This window comes from Ceratotherium simum, chromosome X, assembly GCF_057802395.1.
Source record: "Ceratotherium simum simum isolate JZ-2026a chromosome X, ASM5780239v1, whole genome shotgun sequence".
NCBI classification, from domain to species: domain Eukaryota; kingdom Metazoa; phylum Chordata; class Mammalia; order Perissodactyla; family Rhinocerotidae; genus Ceratotherium; species Ceratotherium simum.
Genome location: NC_141940.1, coordinates 113222297 through 113245634, shown reverse-complemented (window position 1 = coordinate 113245634; position 23338 = coordinate 113222297). Strand labels below are relative to the sequence as shown.

General features: G+C 47.0%; 1 protein-coding gene across 3 annotated transcripts in view; it reads right to left on the bottom strand.

The window, feature by feature from the left end:
- MAP7D2 (MAP7 domain containing 2) overlaps nucleotides 1–22104 on the bottom strand; it is a 105063-nt gene extending 82959 nt beyond the window's left edge. For 2 of the 3 annotated variants that reach the window (XM_004435179.3, XM_087427566.1), the window contains exon 1: nucleotides 21959–22104. In XM_004435179.3, coding sequence (XP_004435236.1) covers nucleotides 21959–22085 — 127 coding nt within the window. In that variant the 5' untranslated portion in view covers nucleotides 22086–22104. Of the gene's footprint in view, nucleotides 1–7770; nucleotides 7836–21958 lie in introns of those variants that run through there. The other variant, XM_087427565.1, reaches the window with a different exon arrangement.
- Nucleotides 22105–23338: the final 1234 nt, after the last annotated feature.

Genomic DNA, 23338 nt, shown 5'->3' with positions numbered 1-23338 from the left:
CAAGCAAAAAGCTATACTGAAGGAATAAACTACTCACGTCTAAGTGCACCAATATCTTCTTACTGCCAGTAACAGTGATTGGCATGTTGCATACTGATATTTGCATATTTTGAAACTGCTTTACCATTAGTGACTATTAAATACTGTTTTTGTTCGAGAAGAAGCAAGTGACTGAATTTACACATCTAGAAACTGTGCATTTGATTTCAGTCCTGGCCCTCGCTCACACAGGACGACCAATCATTCCCACAGCAGCTTCCGGCCCATAGCTCTTACTGGCCTAGCTCTTGAGAGCCCTGCAGCCCAGCCAGCGAAAAGACAGCCAGCCTCAGAGTGACAGAATGAAGGCAGGTGACTTCGAAGGGCATTCCAGAGCTCAAGAGTGGCTATCTGTCTCTCTCTGCTCTGTTGGATGAATTCCTGCAGCTGTACCCCATCCACCAATCCATTCACTTTGAGAGCTATTTAAGGAGGATTTACAGCTAAGCTGCCAGTGTCAGAAGAGTTAAAAAAAAAAAAAAAAGAAAGAAAGAAAGAAACAAGGGGCAAATGACAAGAATGCAATAGGGAGGGAAAGCAGAGTGGGTAGCTTATACTGTAACTTAGGAGGGAAAAAAAATCACTGTTAAACAAGGATGCAAGAAAGCTGACCCCAAATCTGTAGAGACCTAGATTAGTGGCTGCATTGCCTAGGGCTGGGGGTTGGGAGGAAATGGGGAGTGACTGCTAATGGGCGTGGGATTTGTTTCGGGGGCGATGAAAATGTTCTGTAATTGACTGTGGTATTGGTTGTACACTGTACAACTCAGTGAATATGCTAAACACCAATGAATTATACACTTTGAATGGGCAAACTCTATGGTATACAAAAAAAAGGAAAGAAAGCTGGCCAAGTATCAGAAGACCACAGTAAAACCATCCCCAAAGCATAAAATATTAAAACCACAGCTACAGGACGAGAACGAGAGAAAATCAGAGCACCCTGGTATGTACGAATGGCATATAATAACAAAAGTGGGGGAGTTTTTTTTTTTTTTTTTTTTTTGTGAGGGAGATCAGTCCTGAGCTAACATCCATGCTAATCCTCATTTTGCTGAGGAAGACCAGCCCTAAGCTAACATCTATTGCCAATCCTCCTCCTTTTTTATGCCCCCAAAGCCCCAGTAGATAGTTGTATGTCATAGCTGCACATCCTTCTAGTTGCTGTATGTGGGACGTGGCCTCAGCATGGCCAGAGAAGCGGTGCGTTGGTGGGCGCCCGGGATCCGAACCCGGGCCGCCAGTATTGGAGCGTGCGCACTTAACCGCTAAGCCACGGGGCCGGCCCAAAAGTGGGTGAGTTTTATTATTTGCCTCAAAGCAGAGAAATCTGAAGTCTGAAAATCAAATATTTAAGGCATTTATTGTAAACGATTTTTTTTTTTTTAGGAAGATTGGCCCTGAGCTAACATCTGTTGCCAACCTTCCTCGTTTTCTTTTTTCTCCCCAAAGCCCCAGTACATAGTTGTATATCCTAGTTGTAGGTCCTTCTGGTTCCTCTATGTGGGATGACGCCTCACCATGGCTTGATGAGTGGTGTGTAAGTCCGCACCCAGGATCTGAACCTGCAAACCCCGGGCCGTCGAAGCGGAGCACATGAAAGTTAACCGCTACACCACCGAGCCAGCCCCATGTAAATAATCTGTTTTATGTTTGGAAATACAAGTAGTTGCAGAATTTGGGATCAGAACCAGAGAAGGAACAGAACCAGTCCCAAGCCAGGGAAGGACATAAGACAAAGCAAACATGGGAGGTGTGACAAAGCAGAAAGAAGCCATATAGGGGCCAGCTCGGTGGCGCAGCGGTTAGGGGCGCGTGCTCTGCTTCGGCAGCCCAGGGTTTGCAGGCTCGGATCCCGGGCGCGCACCGATGCACCACTTGTCAAGCCATGCTGTGACGGCGTCCCATATAAAGTAGAGGAAGATGGGCACAGATGTTAGCTCAGGGCTGGTCTTCCTCAGCAAAAAGAGGAGGACTGGCAACAGATGTTAGCTCAGGGCTGATCTTCCTCACACACAAAAAAAGAAAGAAGCCATATAAAAGTCTCTCCAATCCTATAGAACCAGGCTTCCAGAGGATTCCTGAGGAGTCTGACCTATTTGTGAAGTTATTCAACATCCTGTTCCGTAAAACAAGGCCTCATAAGTAGCTGAAAATGTGTCAGGCAGCAGGGGAGTCTTTCTGAATTTTGGTCTGAAAGCCTCGCAGTGGGCAGAGGATTTCTTGCTGAAGACTGAATGGCATTTCAAGGATTTGGTACAAATATCCTCCTTTTTTTTTTTAAAGAATCTCATACTAATCCTGAAAGCTCCCTTCCTTACACTCAAGCCACCTTCAAGATTCTTTCTCTATCCCTCTGGTTCCTAAAAGGCTATAAAAATCAGTGACTAGTGGGGATAATTGCACAACCTTGTGAATATACTAAAAACTACTGAACCAGGCACCTTACAAGTGTGAAAAATTTGGGTTATATGAATTATATCTCAATAATAATTTTTAAACTGTTCAAAAAAATTAGGGCCAAACATAGAATTACCATATGACCCAGCAATTCCACTTCTGGGTATATACCCCAAAGAACTGAAAGCAGAGATACAGATAGTTGTACACCCATGTTCACAATAGCCAAAAAGTGGAAGCAACCCAAGTGTCCACTGACAGGTGAATGGAAAAACAAAATGTGCTACATCCATCCAGTGGAATATTAGTCAGCCTTAAAAAGGAATGAAATTCTCATTAAAACATCAATAAAAAAAAAAAAGGAATGATGGGCCGGCTCCATGGCTTAGCGGTTAAGTGCGCGCGCTCTGATGCTGGCGGCCCGGGTTCGGATCCTGGGCGCGCCCCGAGGCACCACTTCTCCGTCCAACGTGAGGCCGAGTCCCACGTACAGCAACTAGAAGGATGTGAACCTATGACATACAGCTATCTACTGGGGCTTTGGGGGGAAAAACTGAATAAATAAAATCTTTAAAAAAAAAAAAAAAAAAAAAAAAGGAATGAAATTCTGATACATGCCACAACATGGATGAACCTTGAGGACATTATGCTAAGGGCAATAAGCCAGTCACAAAAGGATAAATACCGTATGATTCCACTTATATTACCTAGAACAGGCAAATGCATAGAGACAGAAAACAGAATATTGGTTACCAGGAACTAGGGGGAGGGGATAATGGGGAGTTATTACTCAATGGGTACAAAGTTTCTGTTTGGGATGATGAAAAGTTCTGGAAATAGACAGTTGTGATGGTTACACAATATTGTAAATGTACTTAATGCCACTGAACTGACATTTAAAAATAGTTAAAATGGGGGCCAGCCTGGTGGCATAGTGGTTAAGTTCACGTGCTCTGCTTTGGCAGCCCAGGGTTTGCAGGTTCGGATCCTGGGTGTGGACCTACACACCACTTATCAAAGCCATGCTGTGGTGGTATCCCATATAAAGTAGAGGAAGATGGGCACAGATGTTAGCCCAGGGCCAATCTTCCTCAGAAAAAAAAAAAAAAAAAAAAGAGGAGGATTGGCAACAGATGTTAGCTCAAGGCTAATCTTCCTTAAAAAAAAAAAGTTAAGATGGTAAAGTTTATGTTATGTCTATTTTACCACAATAAAAAAGAATTTAAAAAAATCAGGGCCCTCTCATCTAAGAATCCACACGTGACACCTGCTTCAGGGTAATAAGGCAGTACAAAAAGATCAGAAAGTGAACACCCTTTTTGCATTACAGATTTGAGGTCAAAACATTTTAGTTGCATTAGTCAAGTTTCAGTTAGATTTAATGCTTACACATCCAACTCGGTCATTTGGAAGATGGATCAAAACCATCACAGCATGGATGAAATCTATATTTTACTTTCTCTATTAAGTAGCCACAACTGTAAGATAACCCTCTAGACTAGCGCTGTCCCATGGAACTCTCTCCAATGATGGGAATGTTCTGTATCTATGCGGCCCAATACAGTAGCCACTAGCCACATGGGGCCACTGAGCAGTTAAAATGCGGCTAGTGCAACCGAGGAGCTTGATTTTTAATTTTATTTAATTGTAATTAATCATAATAGCCATACATGGCAAATGCCTACCATACTGGCCAGCACAGAGTCTGAAATCCTAAACTTAAAAACTTAAAGCATGCCACACAACTCCCTTGTCTAGCCAAAAGCCACGTGCAGTTTCCACAGTTCCAGGAAGTCAGATGATCTTGAGCTCTGAGCCAATTGGTGGGGTGAAGCATCTAGCACTGGGTGTCAAAGAGGGATAGAGGGCAAAAAATAAGAGTGTCCCTCTATTCTCGTGTCCTCCGTAGAAAAATACTAACCACACAAAGTGGGAAGAGAAAGTTCACCTAGGACAATGAGAACTAGGACCTAGGACGAGACTCTGACACAGGAAGAAAAGGAATGCCACTGGCTGTACAGGCTCCTCAATAGGGCACAGCCGTATTCTTCAAGAATTTCAATATATAGGGCCGGCCCCGTGGCTTAGCGGTTGAGTGTGCGCGCTCCGCTGCTGGCGGCCCAGGTTCGGATCCTGGGCGCGCACCAACGCGCCGCTTCTCCGGCCATGCTGAGGCCGCGTCCCACATACAGCAACTAGAAGGATGTGCAACTATGACATACAACTATCTACTGCGGCTTTGGGGGAAAAATAAATAAAATTATAAAAAATATATATAAAAAAAAGAATTTCAATATATAAATTAAGCTCTGAGCAAGAGAAAAAGAAGCACCATTCCTGTGTAGAAGCTGGAGAGCGTGGCCAAAGACGGGCCTCCAGTAACTATCTGCTGAGTACCTGGCAGTGCTGTCCCGCTAACTACAGGGCACCTAAGAGTAAGTGACTGTTGGGGACTCACACATGCACAACGAGTGTCCCCAGTTGTCCAGCCAGAATTAACTATTTGCTCATCTATGGCCTCATGGTCCATTTTTACAGTCCCACTTACGGTACTTCTCAGTGCCAGACTTGGATTACAGTAAGTTAGAGAAAGCCTACCTCCCTAGGTCACTAGCTCCTTGGAAGGCAAAACCAGTATATAAATATATCAGTGTAAGTATATCGATAAAAATGTATACTATACGCACAAATATATTTGTATGTCCATAGACATCTGGTCTGGGGCCTTGTACTCGATGTGCAGATGATGATAACCACACCTCCTTCCTCAGGGAGCACTACCTATGTGCAAGACACTGTGCTCAGCACTCTCCATGCATTACCTCATACAATCCTCCTGTCAACTCCGTGAGGAGTTTCTGTTACTATGCCCATTTTATAAGTAAAGAAACTGAGGCTCGAATAGACCAAGAACCTAACCCACGGCCCCACAGTTAGTGGCCAACCCAGTATCTGATCAGATTAAGATCTTAAGTGGTAAATTCTTTAAAAAAAATTTTTTTATATTTTATTTTATTGTGGTAAGGACACACCATGAGACCTACACTCTTAATAAACTTTTAAGTGTACAATATAGTACTGCTGACTCTAGGTACAATGTTGTACAGATCTCTAGAACTTATTCATCTTGTTTAAGTGAAACTTTAGGCCTGTTGGTAACTCACTCCCCACTTCCCACTCCCCCTAGCCCTGACAACCACCATTCCACTCTTTGATTCTATGAATTTGACCACATATTTTAGATACTTCATATAAGTGGAATCATGCAGTATCTGTCTTTCTGTGACTGGCTTATTTCACAACGTCCTCAAGGTCCATCTATGTTGTCACATATTGCAGAATGTCCTTCTTTTTTAAGGCTGGATAATATTCCATTGCATGTATATTCCACATTTTTTTAACCCATTCATTTTTCCATGGACATTTAGGTTGTTTCTACATTTTAGCTATTGTGAATAGTGTTAATATCTCTTTGAGATCCTGATTTCAATTCTCTTGGATAAATACCCAGAAGTGGGATTACTAGATCACATGGTAGTTCTATTTTTTATTTTCTGAGGAACCTTCATACTGTTTTCCATAGAGGCTGCACCATTTTGCATTCCCACCAACAGTGCACAAGGGTTCCAATTTTTCCACATCCTCACCAGCACCTGTTGTCGTCTTTTGTTTTTTTGATAATTGTCATCCTGACAGGTATGAGGTGATATCTCATGGGTAAATTCTTAACTGAAGAAAGAGGTGAAAAGGCTCCACTATGGGGCAATTTGTGTAAAAGGATAGAGAAGGCAGACGCTAATGTCACAGGAGTAAACAGCAGACAGAGTCATGTGAGGAGCGTTTAAGGGACAGGGTCGACAGAAGGCCCCAGGTCTCCTTACAGAGACTGGGAAGTTTTGTGACAAGGATGCTGAGTGGTTGTTCTGCCCGTCCACAGAGGGCACAGCAAGAGGAGAGGCATTTAGAGGAGAGATGTTTGTATGAACATAAAGGACTTCTTGACCCAGGAGGTGAGGGGTGCCCCTCCAGCCTCAGAGAATGTGGAGCAAAGATCCACTATTTGTCCTGGAAAAGGTTACCATGCACCTGCTTACAGAGGGTAGCTCACCCCACATTCTCTCTTGAGATCCCCTCTAGACCCGCAGTCTGCAAAGGCAAACTCCAAAAGGCCAGGCCCTCAGCCTCCTTCGTCCAAGATGACGGGGAGCGAAGAGGAAGCTGGGCCCAAGTCTTAGAGGACAGTTCTCAGAGGAATGTAGCCATTTGACCTCCTCCACAACTGGAATACACCAGGCAGAGAGGAGAGGACATCCAGGAAGTCACCGGGACTCCATAAATACACGGTCACGGCCCTGTGCAGCCCGTCCCAACCCTCCTGGTGTGTGTGCCGGCCACACCACTCAAGGCCCAGGCTTGCCTCCATTCTGGCACAGCTGGCTTGTTTCAGATCAGCCTGTGGATCACATGTGTACTTATTCAAATCTCTAAAGCTGTGACATTGCATGTCTTTAAACAGGGACCAATAGGGCTGGCCCCGTGGCTTAGCGGTTAAGTGTGCGCGCTCCGATGCTGGTGGCCCGGGTTCGGATCCCGGGCGCGCACCGACGCACCGCTTCTCCGTCCATCCTGACGCCGAGTCCCACATACAGCAACTAGAGGGATGTGCAGCTATGACATACAACTATCTACTGGGGCTTTGGGGGGAAAAAATAAATAAATAAAATCTTAAAAAAAATAAAAAAAAAAATAAACAAACAGGGACCAATAACCCCAGCATAGGTCTGTTACAGTAACTCCTACCCTGAGAGAATACTTCTCTCAAAAGACCGACTCCTTAACAATCTAAATACCGACCAGCCAGGTCTTGGTCGACAATAGACCAAAGGCCAAAGAAGTCCTGCACCACACCAATGGCAAGGTTCCTCACATACACACCACACCCCGGAGGGTCAAAGTAACGCCAAGCCACAGGAATGCTGCCAACACCTCGGCGGCCTGGAAAGATAGGACTGAGGCCCTGAAATCTTATAGCCCTCATGAAACCAGGAGCTGTAAACTGGAGAACAAACCAGAACACAGAAAGTGGTTACTCACATCAGGGTGTTCTCAAAGGAAGCCACGTCCTGTCTGCCTTTGTCTAATACTAATCTTGTCTTCCAGGTTTATCTCCCTAGCGCCAAGACATTTGCACCCACCACCCTGTGTCCAGGGGCATCGGAAATTCATTTCTACTCTGGCTTCACCTTCCTCAGAAATTCCGGCCTCAAGTTTCCAAGGCGGGTTTAAGTCTACACACAGGACATTCCCTGAGATAAAGAAAGCCCTACTTACCTTCCAGTCTTTCCTTCTGCAACTGAGAAGCTGCAGGGTGTTGCTACATGAGCAGAGTCGAGGGAAAAGGAAAACCTGAGTCTCTGCAAAAGGTCCAAGATCAGACTCCCCAGAAGCCTGACTGCCGGAACTGCATCTCTCTCATTTACATACAGGGTGAAGTCACTTCCAACCAACGCCCTCAGGAGTTGAGGCCCACAGCTCCTTCTAGGGCATTACTCACGTATAGATTAACTATCTTGGGAAAGACAAGAGCGTGCAGAAGCTAGAGACCAGGTTCTTTGCTCTGGTCCAATTTTTGTTTGGAAGAAACCCTGCCTCGAGCCAGAGATGGGACTGTAAGCGCAGGCTTTCATTTACATCTCTGGCTCTGCTCACTTCTCTGCTGAAAACTGTCCTCAGTCATTTCTTACCATCCAAGGAGCATTTATCCAACCAGCTACTACTTACGACCTGCTGCATGAAGGAGTGTACAGTTTGGCCAAGACAGAGGCATACAAACAAATATTTATAATGTGATACTGACAAGTTGCAATAAAGTTATATCAGAGCCAAGGAGGACACACTGCCTGGGGGTGGTGGCTGTGGTTGTGCCTCCACATCCCCATCAGAATGGCTAAAATTAAAAAGACTGACAATACCACGTGCTGACAAAGAGGCGAAGGAACTGGAACTCGCATGCTTTCCTGGTGGGAATGCCAAATGGTACAGCCGCACGGTCGCAGAATAATGGCCCCCCAGAGATGTCCATGTTCTAGTCCCTGGAACCTGTGAAAATATTACCTTTCCTGTGACAAAACTGCCTTTGCAGGTGTGATTAAGTTAAGGCTCTTGAGGTGGGGAGATTAGCCAGAATTTTCCAGGTGGGCCCAATGTAATCACGAGGGAGGAGATGTAACAATGGAAGCAGAAGTTGGAGAGAGAGGGAGACTGGAAGATGCTATGCTGCTGGCCTTGAAGATGGAGGATGAGACCATGAGCCAAGGAACACAAGCAGCCTCTAGAAGCTGGAGAGGGCAAGGAAACAGATTCTCCCCTACAGCCTCCAGAAAGGCTCTGCTGACACCTTGATTTTAGGACTTCTGACTTTCAGAATTATAAGATAAATTCTTGTTGCTATAAGCCATTAAATTTGTGGTAATTTGTTATAAGAGCAATAGGAAACTACTTCCAGCTGTTTGGGAAACAGTTGGGCACCATCTGCTAAAGCTGAACATATGCCTACCTTATGACCCAGCAATTCCACTCCTAGGCATGTATGCAACAGAAATATACCTGTATGGGCACCAAGAGATGTGTACAAACATGTTCATAGCAGTTTTAGTCAAAAGAATAAAAAACTGGAAATAACTCAATTGTCCATCAGCAAGAGAATGGATAAAACAAATTGTAGTATAGTCACACAATGTAATACTACCCAGAAATAAAAAGAAATGAACCACTGGTATCTGCAACAACATGGGTGAATCTTACAGACATAACGTTGAGTGAAAAAAAACAGACACAAAAAAGTATATACTTGATGAAAAAGTTCTGGAGATGGATGGTGGTGACAACTGCACAACAATTTGAATATAGTTAATGCCACTCAACTATACACATAAAAATGGCTAAAATAGTAAATCTTATGCATATTTTGCCACAATAAAAATGTACATACTACATGAATCTATTTTAATAAAGTTCAAAAAGAAGGAAAACTAAGCTATAGTGAAAAGAGGTGAGAACAATGGTCACCTTCAGGGGGGTATTGTCTAGGAAGAGGCACGAGGGAGCCTTCTAGGAGCTGGAAATGTTTAGTTTTTTATCTGGGTGTTGGTTACACGGCTATATATGTAAATATTCATCAGACTGTATGCTTAAGATCTGTGCACTTTAGTTTCCAAAGACCAACCTCAAGGTTATTTGCACATGATTTCATTTACCTGCATTAGTGTTATCAACACTGTAAGGGAAATGGAAGAAAAAAGAAAAAACCACCAAAAGTGTGTGTGGTCCGGGAAGGCTTCAGGGAGGAGGTGAGGTGTGAGCCAAGGACTGAAGGATGAACATGGCAGATACAGAGAAGAAGGGAATTCTGGACAAAGGGAAGAACACGCACATGGGCAGTGAGGTGCAAGGGGGTGCAGAGTGTGCTGCCACTACAAGCTGGGGGCGGTCACTGCCAGAGAGGGGGCTGGAGGGGTAAGCAGGAGCCCCATCCCAACACAGCTGAGAGACTCCGTCAACAGTTTAGACTGTACTCACGCTAGGCAGACGTCAGAGGAGGTTAAGCAAGAGCGTGACATGATGGATCCATGACAGGGAGGGTGACTTGGACAGAGGGACAGACACCCCTAAGGCTCTTGTGATAATGGTCAGGCCCTAGATGACAGGGTCTGACCCAGGCATTGGCAATGGCGATGTGGTCATGAGAGATGAAAGAGACAGAACCACTTGTCTTGGTTGTAATGGAAGAGAGGGAGGGGGAGGCTGGTAAGTCCATTGGCTCCAAGCCTACATGGCTGGTGATCCCGCTAACAAGAAGGGTGAAGACCAGACTACCCTTCCCTCTGCCTCCAGGGCCGGCAGTGGAGGATCACAGCATCTCAGAGTTGGAAAGCACCAATCAGATTACCCAGTGTACCATCTCATTTACAGACAAGCAACTGAGTTCTTCTCACGGGCCACAGTTTGTGAGGAACAAGCTGGAACGAGAGAGCTGAGGCTCATCTACTTTAGCAAGCATGTACTAAAGAAGAGGGAACATGACTCATTCAGCTGTGGTGCCCAATGCCCCAAATGCCCTCCCCAACCTCACCCCCCCACCTCGGGGTATTCCAGCCTAGGCCTGTGGTCTCAGTCCCTGCTAACCTCTCACTGGAAAAGTTCTCCCAACAGTCCACCCAAATCCTGAATAGCTAACGGATTCATCTAATAGTTTGGTAATGCCTTGTACGTCAGTCCGGTCTCTCCTCCAACCAAGGTGTGTAACCAAAACTGAGGCAGGGACAGGGAGGGGTTGGCTGGCCATGGACAACCCAGAGCCACCAGAAGCCAGAAATAAGTCTTGGCTACTAGGTTCCATCATGGCCCTACAGACCTGATACGAACCACAGGAGCTAACCGCCAGTTCTGTTCTTGGTGGCCTGCGCACATCTGAGAGTGGCTGAATGACAGGCGCCAGACACCAGAGCTTGTAGAGGAGAAACCAAGAACAGATGCGTTTGAAGCGACTAGTTTGAGGCCTGAAACTCAGTCCTCATTTCTGATCATAATCTGGTAAGGTTAGTCAACATCTAATTAACTGCACAGTCCACGTCAGGAGCCACTACCACGTGTGGCTACTTAAATTTAAATTATTTAAATCAGGGGCCAGCCCTGTGGCTTGGTGGTTAAGTGCGCGCGCTGCAATGCTGGTGGCCCGGGTTCGGGTCCCAGGTGCGCATCGAGGCACCACTTCTCCGTCCATCCTGAGGCCGAGTCCCACATACAGCAACTAGAAGGATGTGCAGCTATGACATACAACTATCTACTGGGGCTTTGGGGGGAAAAAATAAAATAAAATAAAAAAAAATAAAATAAAATAAATTATTTAAATCAGATACAATTAAAAATTCAGTTCCTTAGTGCTCAAGAGCCACATGTGGCTGGTGGCTACCATACGGAACAGACATAGAACATTTCCATCCTCACGGAAAGTACTATCAGATAGTGCTGTACCTCAGGTGTGGTATCTCCTGCTTGAAGTGGCCTGATCATAAGAGGCACTCACTCTGAAATCATGTTTACATGCCAAAATGGCAAGAATCCTTTTAATTTTTATCTAATAAAGATAAAATTATGTACCACAAAAGACATTCAACACTCCATAGTAGAAAGGCACCAAGTCTTCTTGAGTCCCTCAGTCGAAACTGAGAGAAAGTAAAAAACTAAGAAATGAAAGCTGCCCAGGGTAGAGTGAAACAGTCCATTTTGCTCTTTTGACTGTTCTGCTACAGAAAGAGTTAATCTCATCCTAGAAGATTAAACATATATGGAAGTTAATGGACCATTAACAAGAAGCAATTATTCTTTAGAAATAATTCGTGACTGACTAAAACAAAATCAAGAGAAGTGGAAATTTAGGTGGGTGAGGAGGGGAACAAAGGGAGAGCAGGAACATGTTTTGCAGTAAGAAAATTGCAATTAGAAACAGTAATTTTTTAAAGAGAGCTTTTAGTCTGAAGATGTAACTAAAACTGCCTAAATAGTATTAGTTACCTAGCTAATGAAAATGATCACTGTTAAATTTTGTTCATAACAGATATCTCTACTGGGGGAAAAAATCACCTAAGTGCAAGGAAAGCTTCCACTGAATGCTGTCATAATATTTCACCACCAATTGTCACCCTTGACTGGCGCTCAACAGAACGCAACACACACAATTAGTAAGGTAGAAGAGAGCAAAAACTCCTAGGAGGCGACACTACCCCATTATGGCACAAGGACGGTTCCCTCTCAGTAAGTGGAATGCTGAAAATGCATGCCTAGTGCTAAGGGAAAAGAACACACAGGAATCTTGGGGGGGTGGGGGGGATTAAAAAAATAAGCACAGCAGGAGGATCCTGTTTTGCCCAGTTTACGATTCAGATGGTTATTTCAAGTTAAGGGCGCATATTAAGGTGTTGTTTTAAAACAGGGACACAGAGCACTGCTTAATAAAGGGCTTTAGATGCCTGGTGCAAGACCCAAGCTGCAGGGGCATCTCCTGCTCTGTATTTATTAATTTCAGGTATTCATTTATGCCCTCCTTCTGCTTATATAAAGTATAACAGAAATAAATACAAAAAGTGGGCGAGAAAGAGAAAAACAAGAGCAGGGATAGAAAAATGGAGCTAAGAAGAATCTGATGTCCACTGCTATCTCCCATAGCAACTGGGGTTCCATACTGGTTGACTTGCTAAACCAAGAGTTAACTCTTAAAGACTCGATGTCAAAGGTGAAGACAGACCAACTGCTCAGGAAGGGGACAACTTGGTCTGGGCAGAGACTTGTCTAGCAGGCCCTGAAAGGGAGTGCTGGCTAACTGGCCCAGCCCAGTTAAGTCCCTCTATAGCCAGTGCCAGGTCTCTCACATAATACAACCTAGGACACAGGAGACAGGACCAGCCCATGAATTCCCTGAAACTGACCAATAATGTGGTCCCCAGAGTTAGGGCGTCTGTCCTGTCAGCCAACCAGAACCTGTTCATCATAATCAGTGAATGGCTTCTGTGAACAGGTGCTAGGAAGAAACACCACCAGCCCTGGGGGAAAGTGACCAGACCTGACCTCACAGAGCCCATCCCAACCCAGCTTGGCAGACCCCACCCAGCAAAGGGGATTCCCCACTGGACCCCAACACCAAACTTGGGAGATCCTGAGCTGGCTAATACCGCTCTCTCCTCCCACCATTCCATCAATATTATACCACGCTTTCCCTCCATAACAGCTCTACAATTACCACAAAGTCAAGCCCACCCCCTTTCCACAGCCTGTCAGGTCCCCAAGACAACAATCTGTGCGAGGCCCTCACTACTTGCCCACGCTGGGGAAAGCAAAAGCAGCTTCTCCCCTCAAGAGCCTGGGGATCCAGGTCTGTTTTGCCTTACTGCAGGGGAGACCATTTCATCAAAGCATCCTTCCATTTCCACCAAGTACACCTATGCAAGAGATACAAGACGGACTTAATACCACAGCATACATTCTGCTCTTCATACCACACTCAACAGCACAGTGACCACAGTCAATACCTACCATGGTGCCCTAAATGACCATGGGGCTCATTTTAGACCAACAGAACTTTCTGCCATGATGGAAATGTTTTAGATCAGCGCTGTCCAATATGCTAGCCACTAGCCACAGCTGGCTACTGAGCACTTGAAATGTGACTAGTCCAAATGGAGACACGCTGGAAGTGTAACGTACACACTGCTTTTGGAAGACTGGGTGCAAAGAATAGAATGTGAGATACCTCATTAATAATTCTTTATATTAATTACATGTTGCAATGATAATATTTTGTATATATTAGGTTAAATGGTATTATTATATTAATTTCACCTGTTTCTTTTTACTTTTTAAAATGTAGCTATCAGAAAATTTAGGATTACATATTTGGCTAGCATTCTATTTGTATTAGCCAGTACCAATCTATACTATTTTTTAGTATTTTTCTTTAAATTGAGTTTTTTTCATTTTTTACTCATTCTGAAAATATTCATGAAATTACAGCATATTTGATGCACTAGTTGTATTTTTACAATACAATTAAAGAACCCACAGAACTATTAACCTAAAATTGAAAAGATAAGGTTGTCCACGTGTAACTTAAACCCTCTTGGGTACCACACCCTTTGGGAAATGCTGGCCCAGGGCCAAGCTACTCAGTGTGGCCCCTGGAGGGATGCCAGTCTCCTTATTGTTCGTTATTATCCACAGTAAGGACAACAATTGAGAGCACACATTTAGAACCGTTTCTAGCAATCTGACAGAGTAATCTGATATCCACTGCTTTCTTGGAATCTAATATCTAATCTAATATTTAAAGATTGGGACTTGTATTTTCCATGTCTTTTATATTTTATTTTTCTACTAAATCTTTTTTATTGTATTTTACCAAGATGTTGGTCCACAAAAGATCGGAAATTAGAAAAAACCCCAAAACTAGTCCTTCACCAAAGTTAGCTTGGGACACACTGGCCCAGAGTACGAAAGACTCTTCCATGGGCCTTCTAGAGTGACGACCCAAGAGCCACGATACTCAGTCACACCCAATGCAGTGTCCTAAGATAGGAACGCGTACTAAGGAGATCTTCAGATCCCAACAATAAAGGCTGGCCCAGAGAGGATGGGGCATTAATTCCTGGCAAACCACAAGTTCTGTTAAATAGAACTTCTCTTACTCTAAGTATTTTAGTTAATAAAATTTTTGCTGTAATTCTTTTTTTTTTTTTTTTAAAGATTTTATTTATTCATTTTTTCCCCCCAAAGCCCCAGTAGATAGTTGCATGTCATAGGTTCACATCCTTCTAGTTGCTGTACGTGGGACTCGGCCTCGCGTTGGACGGAGAAGTGGTGCCTCGGGGCGCGCCCGGGATCCGAACCCGGGCCGCCAGCATCAGAGCGCGCGCACTTAACCGCTAAGCCACGGAGCTGGCCCTTTTGCTGTAATTCTAAGAAGTGAGGGTCCTCATTGCCTTTGGGGAGAAAAATAACTGTGTACTAAGGAAAAGGCACATAAAATCCTTATAAAATGTGGATCGATAGTACTGAGCTAGATCTTGAGAGGAGTACAGAAGATGTGGGAGGCACGGCCAACGCACAAAAGAAGTTTGTTATAAGCTATCTGGGAAGGCACAGTGGCACGGAGGTTAAAAATATTTGACTCTGGAGTCAAACGCACTTGGGTGTGAGTCCTGGCTTGACACTTACTGTGTGACCTTTAGCAAATTACTTAACCTCTCTTAATTTCAATGCACTTAGCTGTTGCAGTAGAGAATCACAAAGGGAGATTCCTCCTCTCCCAGTAGACGTTTACCACTCCTCACATCAAGAAGTGAGTCTATTTCCCCTCCCCTTGAATCTGCACTGGCCTTGTGTCTTACTCTGATCACCAAATGCAGCAAAAGTGACATTCTGGGACTTCCGAGCCCAGGCCTTAAGAGAACTGGAAACTTCTACTTCCTCACTCTTGAAGTACAGCTGCCACACTGTGAGGAAGTCCAGGACAGACACCTGGACCACGAGAGGCCATCTTGGACATTTCAAGCCCAAATGAGCCCCCAGCTGATTGCAGTGGCATGAGCGACTCCAGCTGACACCACGTAGAGCAAAAGAACCCCTTACCTGAGCCCCACTAACCCCCAGAATCATGAGAAATAATAAGTTTGGAAAGGTTACACAGGAATAGATAATCGAAACATCTCTAAAATGAGGATAAATATATATAGGGTGTATATAGGGTGGCTGTGAGTAATAAAGTAAAATAATGTATGACAAGTGCTTATAATGGTGCTTGGCACATAAATGCTCAACAATTAGCAGCTGTTACTATTTGAGGACCTAAAATGAACACATGTGCAGTCTCTAACTGCAGACTGCCTGGGAGGTTACATTGAGTGCTCTGTAGGCCCCGAGCAGTGGAATATAAAGGAGGTGAAAAGGCAAGGCTTTGTGGCCAAAGCAAGTCTTGAACCTGAAGGATGGAGAGTGCAGAAGGATGGTTTCTAAACCTCTGATGCATGAAGACCCACCTGTGGACTTCTGGGAAACCACAACGTGGTTTCAGTGGTGGCTGAAGCCTAGAGGTCTCTACAGAGACACAGCAGATTGGTGGCTGCCAGGGCCAGCGGGGAGGCGGGGGTGGCGGCAAGGGGGAATGGGGAATGATGGCTAATAGGTATGGGGTTTCTCTGTGGGGTGATGAAAATGTTCTAAAATTGATTGTGGTGATGGCTCTACAACTCTGTGAATATACTGAGAACCACTGAATTGTGCATTTTAAATGGGTGAAATGTATGTATGTGAAGCCATCTCAATAAAGCTATTACTACATAAACAGGCAAGGGGAGGGTAAAAAGGAAGAGGTTGAGATGACAAGGGAGCAAGAAGCATTTCATAGGGTTGTCTGGGGGCTACAAAACACCAGCCTATTTGGCATCGAGAGGAAAAGCTGGTATTTTCAGAGAGTGAATGAACCTAGCGCCAGCCAGGAGCTATGTACCCTGGGGACAGACCCTGCCATTCCAAGGGATCACGGGCATCTGGCATGACTCCTGACAGCTGTTCTCTCAGACACTTCATCTGTATGCGGCTCCCTCGTACCTGGTTTTCTTTGACTCAATCACAACCTGAACTCCGCTAATCACAAAGCTTTTAAAAAAAGGAAAACTTCCGAGGTAAGAGGAAGGCAAATGCTTCCCAACAGAAAACCAGATCCAGGCCTAGATTCAGACAGACCTCAGAGGCGGAAGAGGGGGATCCCGAGGCCTAGCCCACACCAGAGCCTCAGATGCTGAGCCACAGACTCCATATTTGAAGGCAGACATCTTAGACAGGAGGTGAGCAGTGAGCAATCCCTCCTGGGCCACGGCGCCCCCAGGGGCAGCCACCCTCAACCATCGCCTCTTCCTTCTTGTGTGATTTGTTCAAAAGAAGCTGGAGGACATGGCCGTGGAAAGTTTTCAGATCCTCCAACTGCTGCTAGAGCCAACTCAGCACACAGTTGGCCCCTCAAAACTAGGCAATATCAGGGGGGCTGGCCCGGTGGCATAGCAGTTAAGTGCATGTGCTCCATTTCTGCGGCCTGAGGTTCACAGGTTCGGATCCCGGGAGCGCACCGAGGCACCACTTGTCAAGCCACGCTGTGGTAGCGTCCCATATAAAGTAGAGGAAGATGGGCACAGATGTTAGCCCAGGGCCAATCTTCCTCGGCAAAAAGAGGAGGATTGGCATTGGATGTTAGTTCAGGGCTGATCTTCCTCACAAAACAAAAACAAAACCAAAACTAGGCAATATCAGGGCCAGACCGGTGGCACAGTGGTTAAGTTCAGTGTGCTCTACTTGGGCAGCCCAGGGTTCGCAGGTTCAGATCTCGAGCACAGACCTATACCACTCATCAAGCCATGCTGTGACAGTGACCCACACACAAAATAGAGGAGGACTGACTGGCACAGATTTTAGCTCAGGGCCACTCTTCCTCAAGCAGAGAGAGGAAGATTAGCAACAGGTGTTAGCTCAGGGCCAGTCTTCCTCACACACACACACACACACACACACACACACAAAAACTAGGCAATATCACTCTCAGCATCAGACCACCTGCCCTGTGAGCACTCACTACGCTGAGCACAGTATGAGCTATATCTTGTTAAATCCTCCCAACAAGGCCCACCAGACTATTTACCAGCATCCCCCAGAAATCCCCATCTCTCTCCTGCCCAAATCAGCCTGGCGAATCCTTCTGTTTTATAAGTCAGTCAGTATAATTACTATAGAAGACGAGATATTCTTTTAAAAAATGAACCACTGCAGAGGATGGGGCATCTGAATGGGAGGAAAACATCCTTTAGTCTTGGAGAGGAATAAGAGTTAGAAATAGAAAGGACCGACTTTGATCAGCTGTGTCACCAGGGTGGGGACATCAGAAGAGAAAATGTCGACGGTCAGGGAGACTTTCCGCAGTCTGCCCTGAAGGGCCTGCAGTCCAAGTCCTCTAGTGCCGTCACTAAACAAAGCCAGAAGCCCTAGACCAAACACAAGTTGTGTCTTTCCCTCCTGACCCAGGGGTCCTTCCCACTGCCAAAGGGACTGGAGATGTTAATACACAAGCACAAATTCCACTTGCTCTTCTTAGCGCCAAGCAGTTCTAGGATTAAAGTGTTCAAGGATGGTTTCAAATGCAACTTTGAGAAAGGATGAAGAACTCTGATTTCTTGGGGACCAACTCTCAGCCTTTCCTCCTCAGCCCCACCCTACTTTGGCTCCCAGGGGGAGGCTCTCCTGAACTTCCAGTTTGCACTCCTACATTCTCCTGATCTAGGGCAGAGCATGGAAGATACGCAGGTGGAAGGACAGCAGGGAACCCCATCTTACCTCAAAGCAATTCCCTTACTAGGGAACAACGGGCAAATGAGTTCAACTCAGTAAACAATATTTACCTGCAGAAGGCACTGGAAAGCTCAACAGGGTTTCCACTATCTCCAACTCCTCCACCGACATACCTCTTTAATCCAACTCATGAATATTTACTGAGCACTCAAGCCAGTGTAGCTGCTCCCAGCATAATGCAATTGTCAAACATCAGTTACAGACCTACTATGTGCAAAAACTCTGAAGAGGGGTAGGATAACCATCCAGCCACCTTCTGCACCTTAGGTGGCAATGAGGGAGGCACCTATAACCTGGACCCAGGCCTTGCCCTCAAGCTGATGATCTAACAGAGGAGCTAATGGCTAACCAGCTTGAGCACTTACTGTGCATCGTGCACTGCTTTACAGATATGAATTCCTTCATCCTCAAAGCAGCGCTTCTATCTCCCTGCGTTGTTCTTAAGCCTATTTTAAAGGTGAGAAAACTGAAGCTCAGAGATGTCAAATAATTTCCCCGAGGTGACAGAGCAGGAAGGGGAGGAGCGGCATGCATACCCAGGCAGTCTGGACCTCAATCTGCTCAGCTCTAGCGACAGCAATAGCCACCAGCACAGGTTCTTGCTTACAGTGGGCACCCACTGAACATCTGCCGAGAGGAAGTGGAAGGTTAACGTGACACAGGCAGAATAAGAAGCGCTTCACTGGAGGGGCAGCAGGCATGGACAAGAGGAAGCTCCTTAATTCTGACTGCCTTAGAGGAAGTGAACCCCTGAAGGGAAAAGATGAGAAGGGGGCATTTCAGGCTTAGGGGAGCACGGGACCTATGTGACACTGAGGCAGTCTGACAGCAAGGATCTGGTGATTCTACCTGCAGGCTAAAGGTATTTAAGCAGATCCAAGCGACAGGCACATGCTCCCTGTTAATTACACCGTGCATCTAACACAAGCACTAAAAAGAACAGTACATTTGGTAATTTCCATCCCAGGGGTAATTACCAGGAAAGAAAGAAAGCATCATGGTGGGTAATGGGAACACGCACAAGATTTCAATATTGGAAGAACCTGTTGCTGGAGGAAACAACCAGAGGTGTTCCCTTGCCACCTTCTACAATAGCTCCCAGGAAAACAACTTGCCAACTCATATCCCCCAACCGGGCCAACATGAAATTGTCAGGGAGCCTCAACATCTCAGGCCATTCTGTCTCTTCTGGCCCTCACAGCACCCAGCACCAGCTCAGGAACAATGGGTGACCCTCAAGAAATGCAAGTTGAATCTCATTAGGAACGGATCCCAAATGACAAGGCCTTGGGCGACCAAGAATGATCAGTATCCAGGATGGATTATAATAAAACCTCAATAATTAAGACTTTTCTGAGGATGACATTATTTTTCTAAGTACCCGGCATCACTAACCCTCAAAGAACAAACCATGGTACTACCTGGCATCTAAATTGAACACTCCAATTTTTCCAAACCAATTCTCTTTTTTTTGTGAGGGAGATCAGCCCTGAGCTAACATCCATGCTAATCCTCCTCTTTTTGCTGAGGAAGACCGGCTCTGAGCTAACATCTATTGCCAATCCTCCTCCTTTTTTTCTTCCCCAAAGCCCCAGTAGATAGTTGTATGTCCTAGATGCACATCCTTCTAGTTGCTGTATGTGGGACGCAGCCTCAGCATGGCTGGAGAAGCAGTGCGTCGGCACGCGCCCGGGATCCGAACCCGGGCCACCAGTAGCAGAGTGTGCGCATTTAACCGCTAAGCCACCAGGCCTGCCCCTCCAAACCAATTCTAACTCACATAGAAGTTTACTTAATATTTTAAACCTTCACACAACATGTCTTTCTATATTTCAAATTTCAAATGAAGGAAAATAGCTTTAAGCTAATCTTAATATCAGTAGAGAGTGCATTAAATGGTTCTACAATAAAGTTTCCAACTAGAACTTAATAAGAATGCCCCCGGGGCCAGCCCCCTGGCATAGCAATTAAGTGCGCGCGCACCACTGCTGGCAGCCGGGGTTCGGATCCCGGGCGTGCACCGACGCACCGCTTGTCAGGCCACCCTGCGGCGGCGTCCCATATAAAGTAGAGGAGGATTGGCATGGATGTTAGCTCAGGGCTGATTTTCCTCACAAAAAAAAAAAAAGAAAAAGAATGCCCCCTTACTAAGCTCCTTCAAATAAATTAAAATCCCCCAGATAAATTGAAGGCCCAACCATACAGCCTCTCCGTGCCTCTAAAACATCAAAATAACCTACTATTTAAACTCTCGACCAGATAAAAATGTGAACTTCAACAACCTCCCCTTTCCAATGTTTTATTCTCCCCTGTCCCCTCAGGCTGATTCTGATGGGTGGGTGGCTTCTGGGTTCTTCCTTGGAGATGCAGCCAAGTTTCTCAAGCAAAAAGGATGAAAACAGAAGTACATATTTATAGTATTTATATCACTATCCTGTGATATTTGTTAAATTCTGTCTTTAAAAAACGCATGATGAAAAACGCAAACTGGGAAAGATTTAAGCCACCTCCTCCTTCTATGAATGATGCAAATGAAGGCCCAATCAGAAAACACCTCCCCCCTCCATGAAAGGCATGGTTTAAGTGACTAAAGAACATTTCCCTTGATTTCTTTCCCTTCTTTGGTACACCTTATATAAATACTCAGATCTTCACTATGTGATAATTCTTCAAATCCTAAACTTAAGATCTGTCTGCGTTTGTGATATGCATGTTATACCGCAATAAAAAATGTTTTTAAAATAGCTCACATTACCTTAAAAAAAAAAAAAAAAAGGTGTTGCCAGGAAAAACAGCATGAAATCCGTTTCCACGTTGCTTACACCCCTGCACTACCTGCAACCACCTCACAGAACATTAGAAGATGCGAGACCTGCTTATCTAAAATTCTGCCAAACGTCTTCAAAATCTCCCCCTGCTTCACTCATTTCTGGGCAGCGAGTCCGGGGACCAACCCTCCATAGCTCCTCGCAGCTGCAGCCTCGAGGGCTGGGAGACTCATTCGTCGCGCTGCCCCGTGGAGGGTCCGCATGCGGGCATTGGGGGAGCCAGGCCCAGGGCTCGCGCCCCGCCGCCCCTGCCAGTGGGTGCCGCGCCGGTTCTGCCCCCCGGGGACGCCGCGAAGCGCCAAGCTGGGCCACCTTCGCAGGGGGCTGCAGCTGCGGCTCGCGCGCGTTTCCTAAGACGCAGAGTGGGCGGGCGCGCAGACCCGGGCGACCCCCCGGAGCCCGCTCAGTCCTCCCCAGTGTCCCCCATGCCGGCTGCTCCGCGCGGAGGGGGCGCCTGCGCATCAAGCGTGGGCTCCGGCCCTCCACGCCAAACAATTGCCACCCACCCTAAGCCCCCCCCAAACGCACCCACTCACTCAGGCCACCCGAGAGGGAACCCTGCCACCGGCACGGCGAGGGGCGCGGCCCTCGGCTCCCGCGCCCAGCCGCCCCGGAGCCAGGGGAAGGGCGTTTATCCAAGCTCCACGCCGCGCGCCAGAGCCGTTGCCCTGCGCGGCCCGCGGCGGATCCGCCCCGTCCCCCCGGGGGACCTGAAGCCCCCACGCGGCGTCGCACGCCGGCGGACCTACCCGAAGGCCGGTGGTTGGGCGGCGAGGTCCGCACCGCACACGGGTCGGCCATCTTCCCGAGGAGCGGGAGGCCCCGCGCAGCCCCCTCCGTCCCGGCTCCCGCCCCGCAACCGCTGCCGCGCTCCATCGGGACGCGCCGGCTGCACAGGCGCACTGCCCGGGCCGCCGCGTCGCACCGGACCCGCACGCGCACGCGTCCTCACACAGCGTGCATGTGCGATGTGCGCACCGGTTCTCACGCCGCGCACGCGCACCGCGTGCACATGCGAGGGGCGCACCGGTCCTCACGCAGCAGGCGCACACCTCGTGCACTTGCAAATGTGCACGCCGGTCCTCAGCTCGCGCACATGGCGTGCACAGGCAATGTGCGCACTGGTTCTCACAGCGCGCGCACATACAGCGTGCACACCGGTTCTCACACAGCGCGCATGCACACACGGCGTGCGCACAGTTCCTCCTGCAGTGCTTACACGCAGCGTGCACACACCAGTGTAAACACACCTCCCCACACTGTGCACACACTCAAAGCGTTATACATATAGGATGCAATTTCTCACACAATGTGCACACAACCTCACACTGCATGTGAACACAGCGCACACGCACTACGTGCACACGTGCTCACCCAGCACGCACATGTTCTCACCGTGCACACACGTCTTCACACGGCACACATACGTTCACACACTAGGTGTCCACACACATACTCAGCGCTGCAGCTCTGGAAACAGTTCCTGGCTAGGGCCTCAGGCAGGCGCCACTTGTGCCAGTGCCACGTGTGCAGACGCGGGTGGACACCGCCCTCCGCCCCCCGCCTCCAAGCACAGTTAGGTTCCAGTTCTCGAGGCGCACGGCTGGCCGGCGCTCGATCCTCCCTCACCAGAGCCAGGCGTGCGGCCACCCAGGGCGGGACTCCGGCAAGCTAGCCCGATCGACCTTCAAGGAAGGGCAGGGGCACGCAGTCTGACGGACCTCAGCCTTCCAACCATGCCCCAACTCCCGGGCTGATTCCACCCAAGGGCTACTCGATGGTCCCTTTTTTTCTGGCGCGCTTGAGAAATCTCTGCGAGGAGGACCTCTCTGGAAAGACACGAGAGGTCTTTAACGAGAAACTGCTAAACATGTAGCCTTGGGAGTAGGGGTCGGGAAGGGTGTGTGTGTGTGCGCGCGCGTGTGCGTGTGTGTGTGTTGGGGAGGGTTGTCTTTCCCCTGCCATGAGCATTTATCATCTTTTCAAAAACATACATACTGAAAAAGATATTTTTGCATAGCCAGCTCAAGCCTCCAGGTGTTACTCAGGAATAGCCTGCCAAGCGATAACCCATCTCGGTGGAGCCTCAGGCTGCACTCTCTCTGTTGGACGGTGACCAGCCCTCTGAG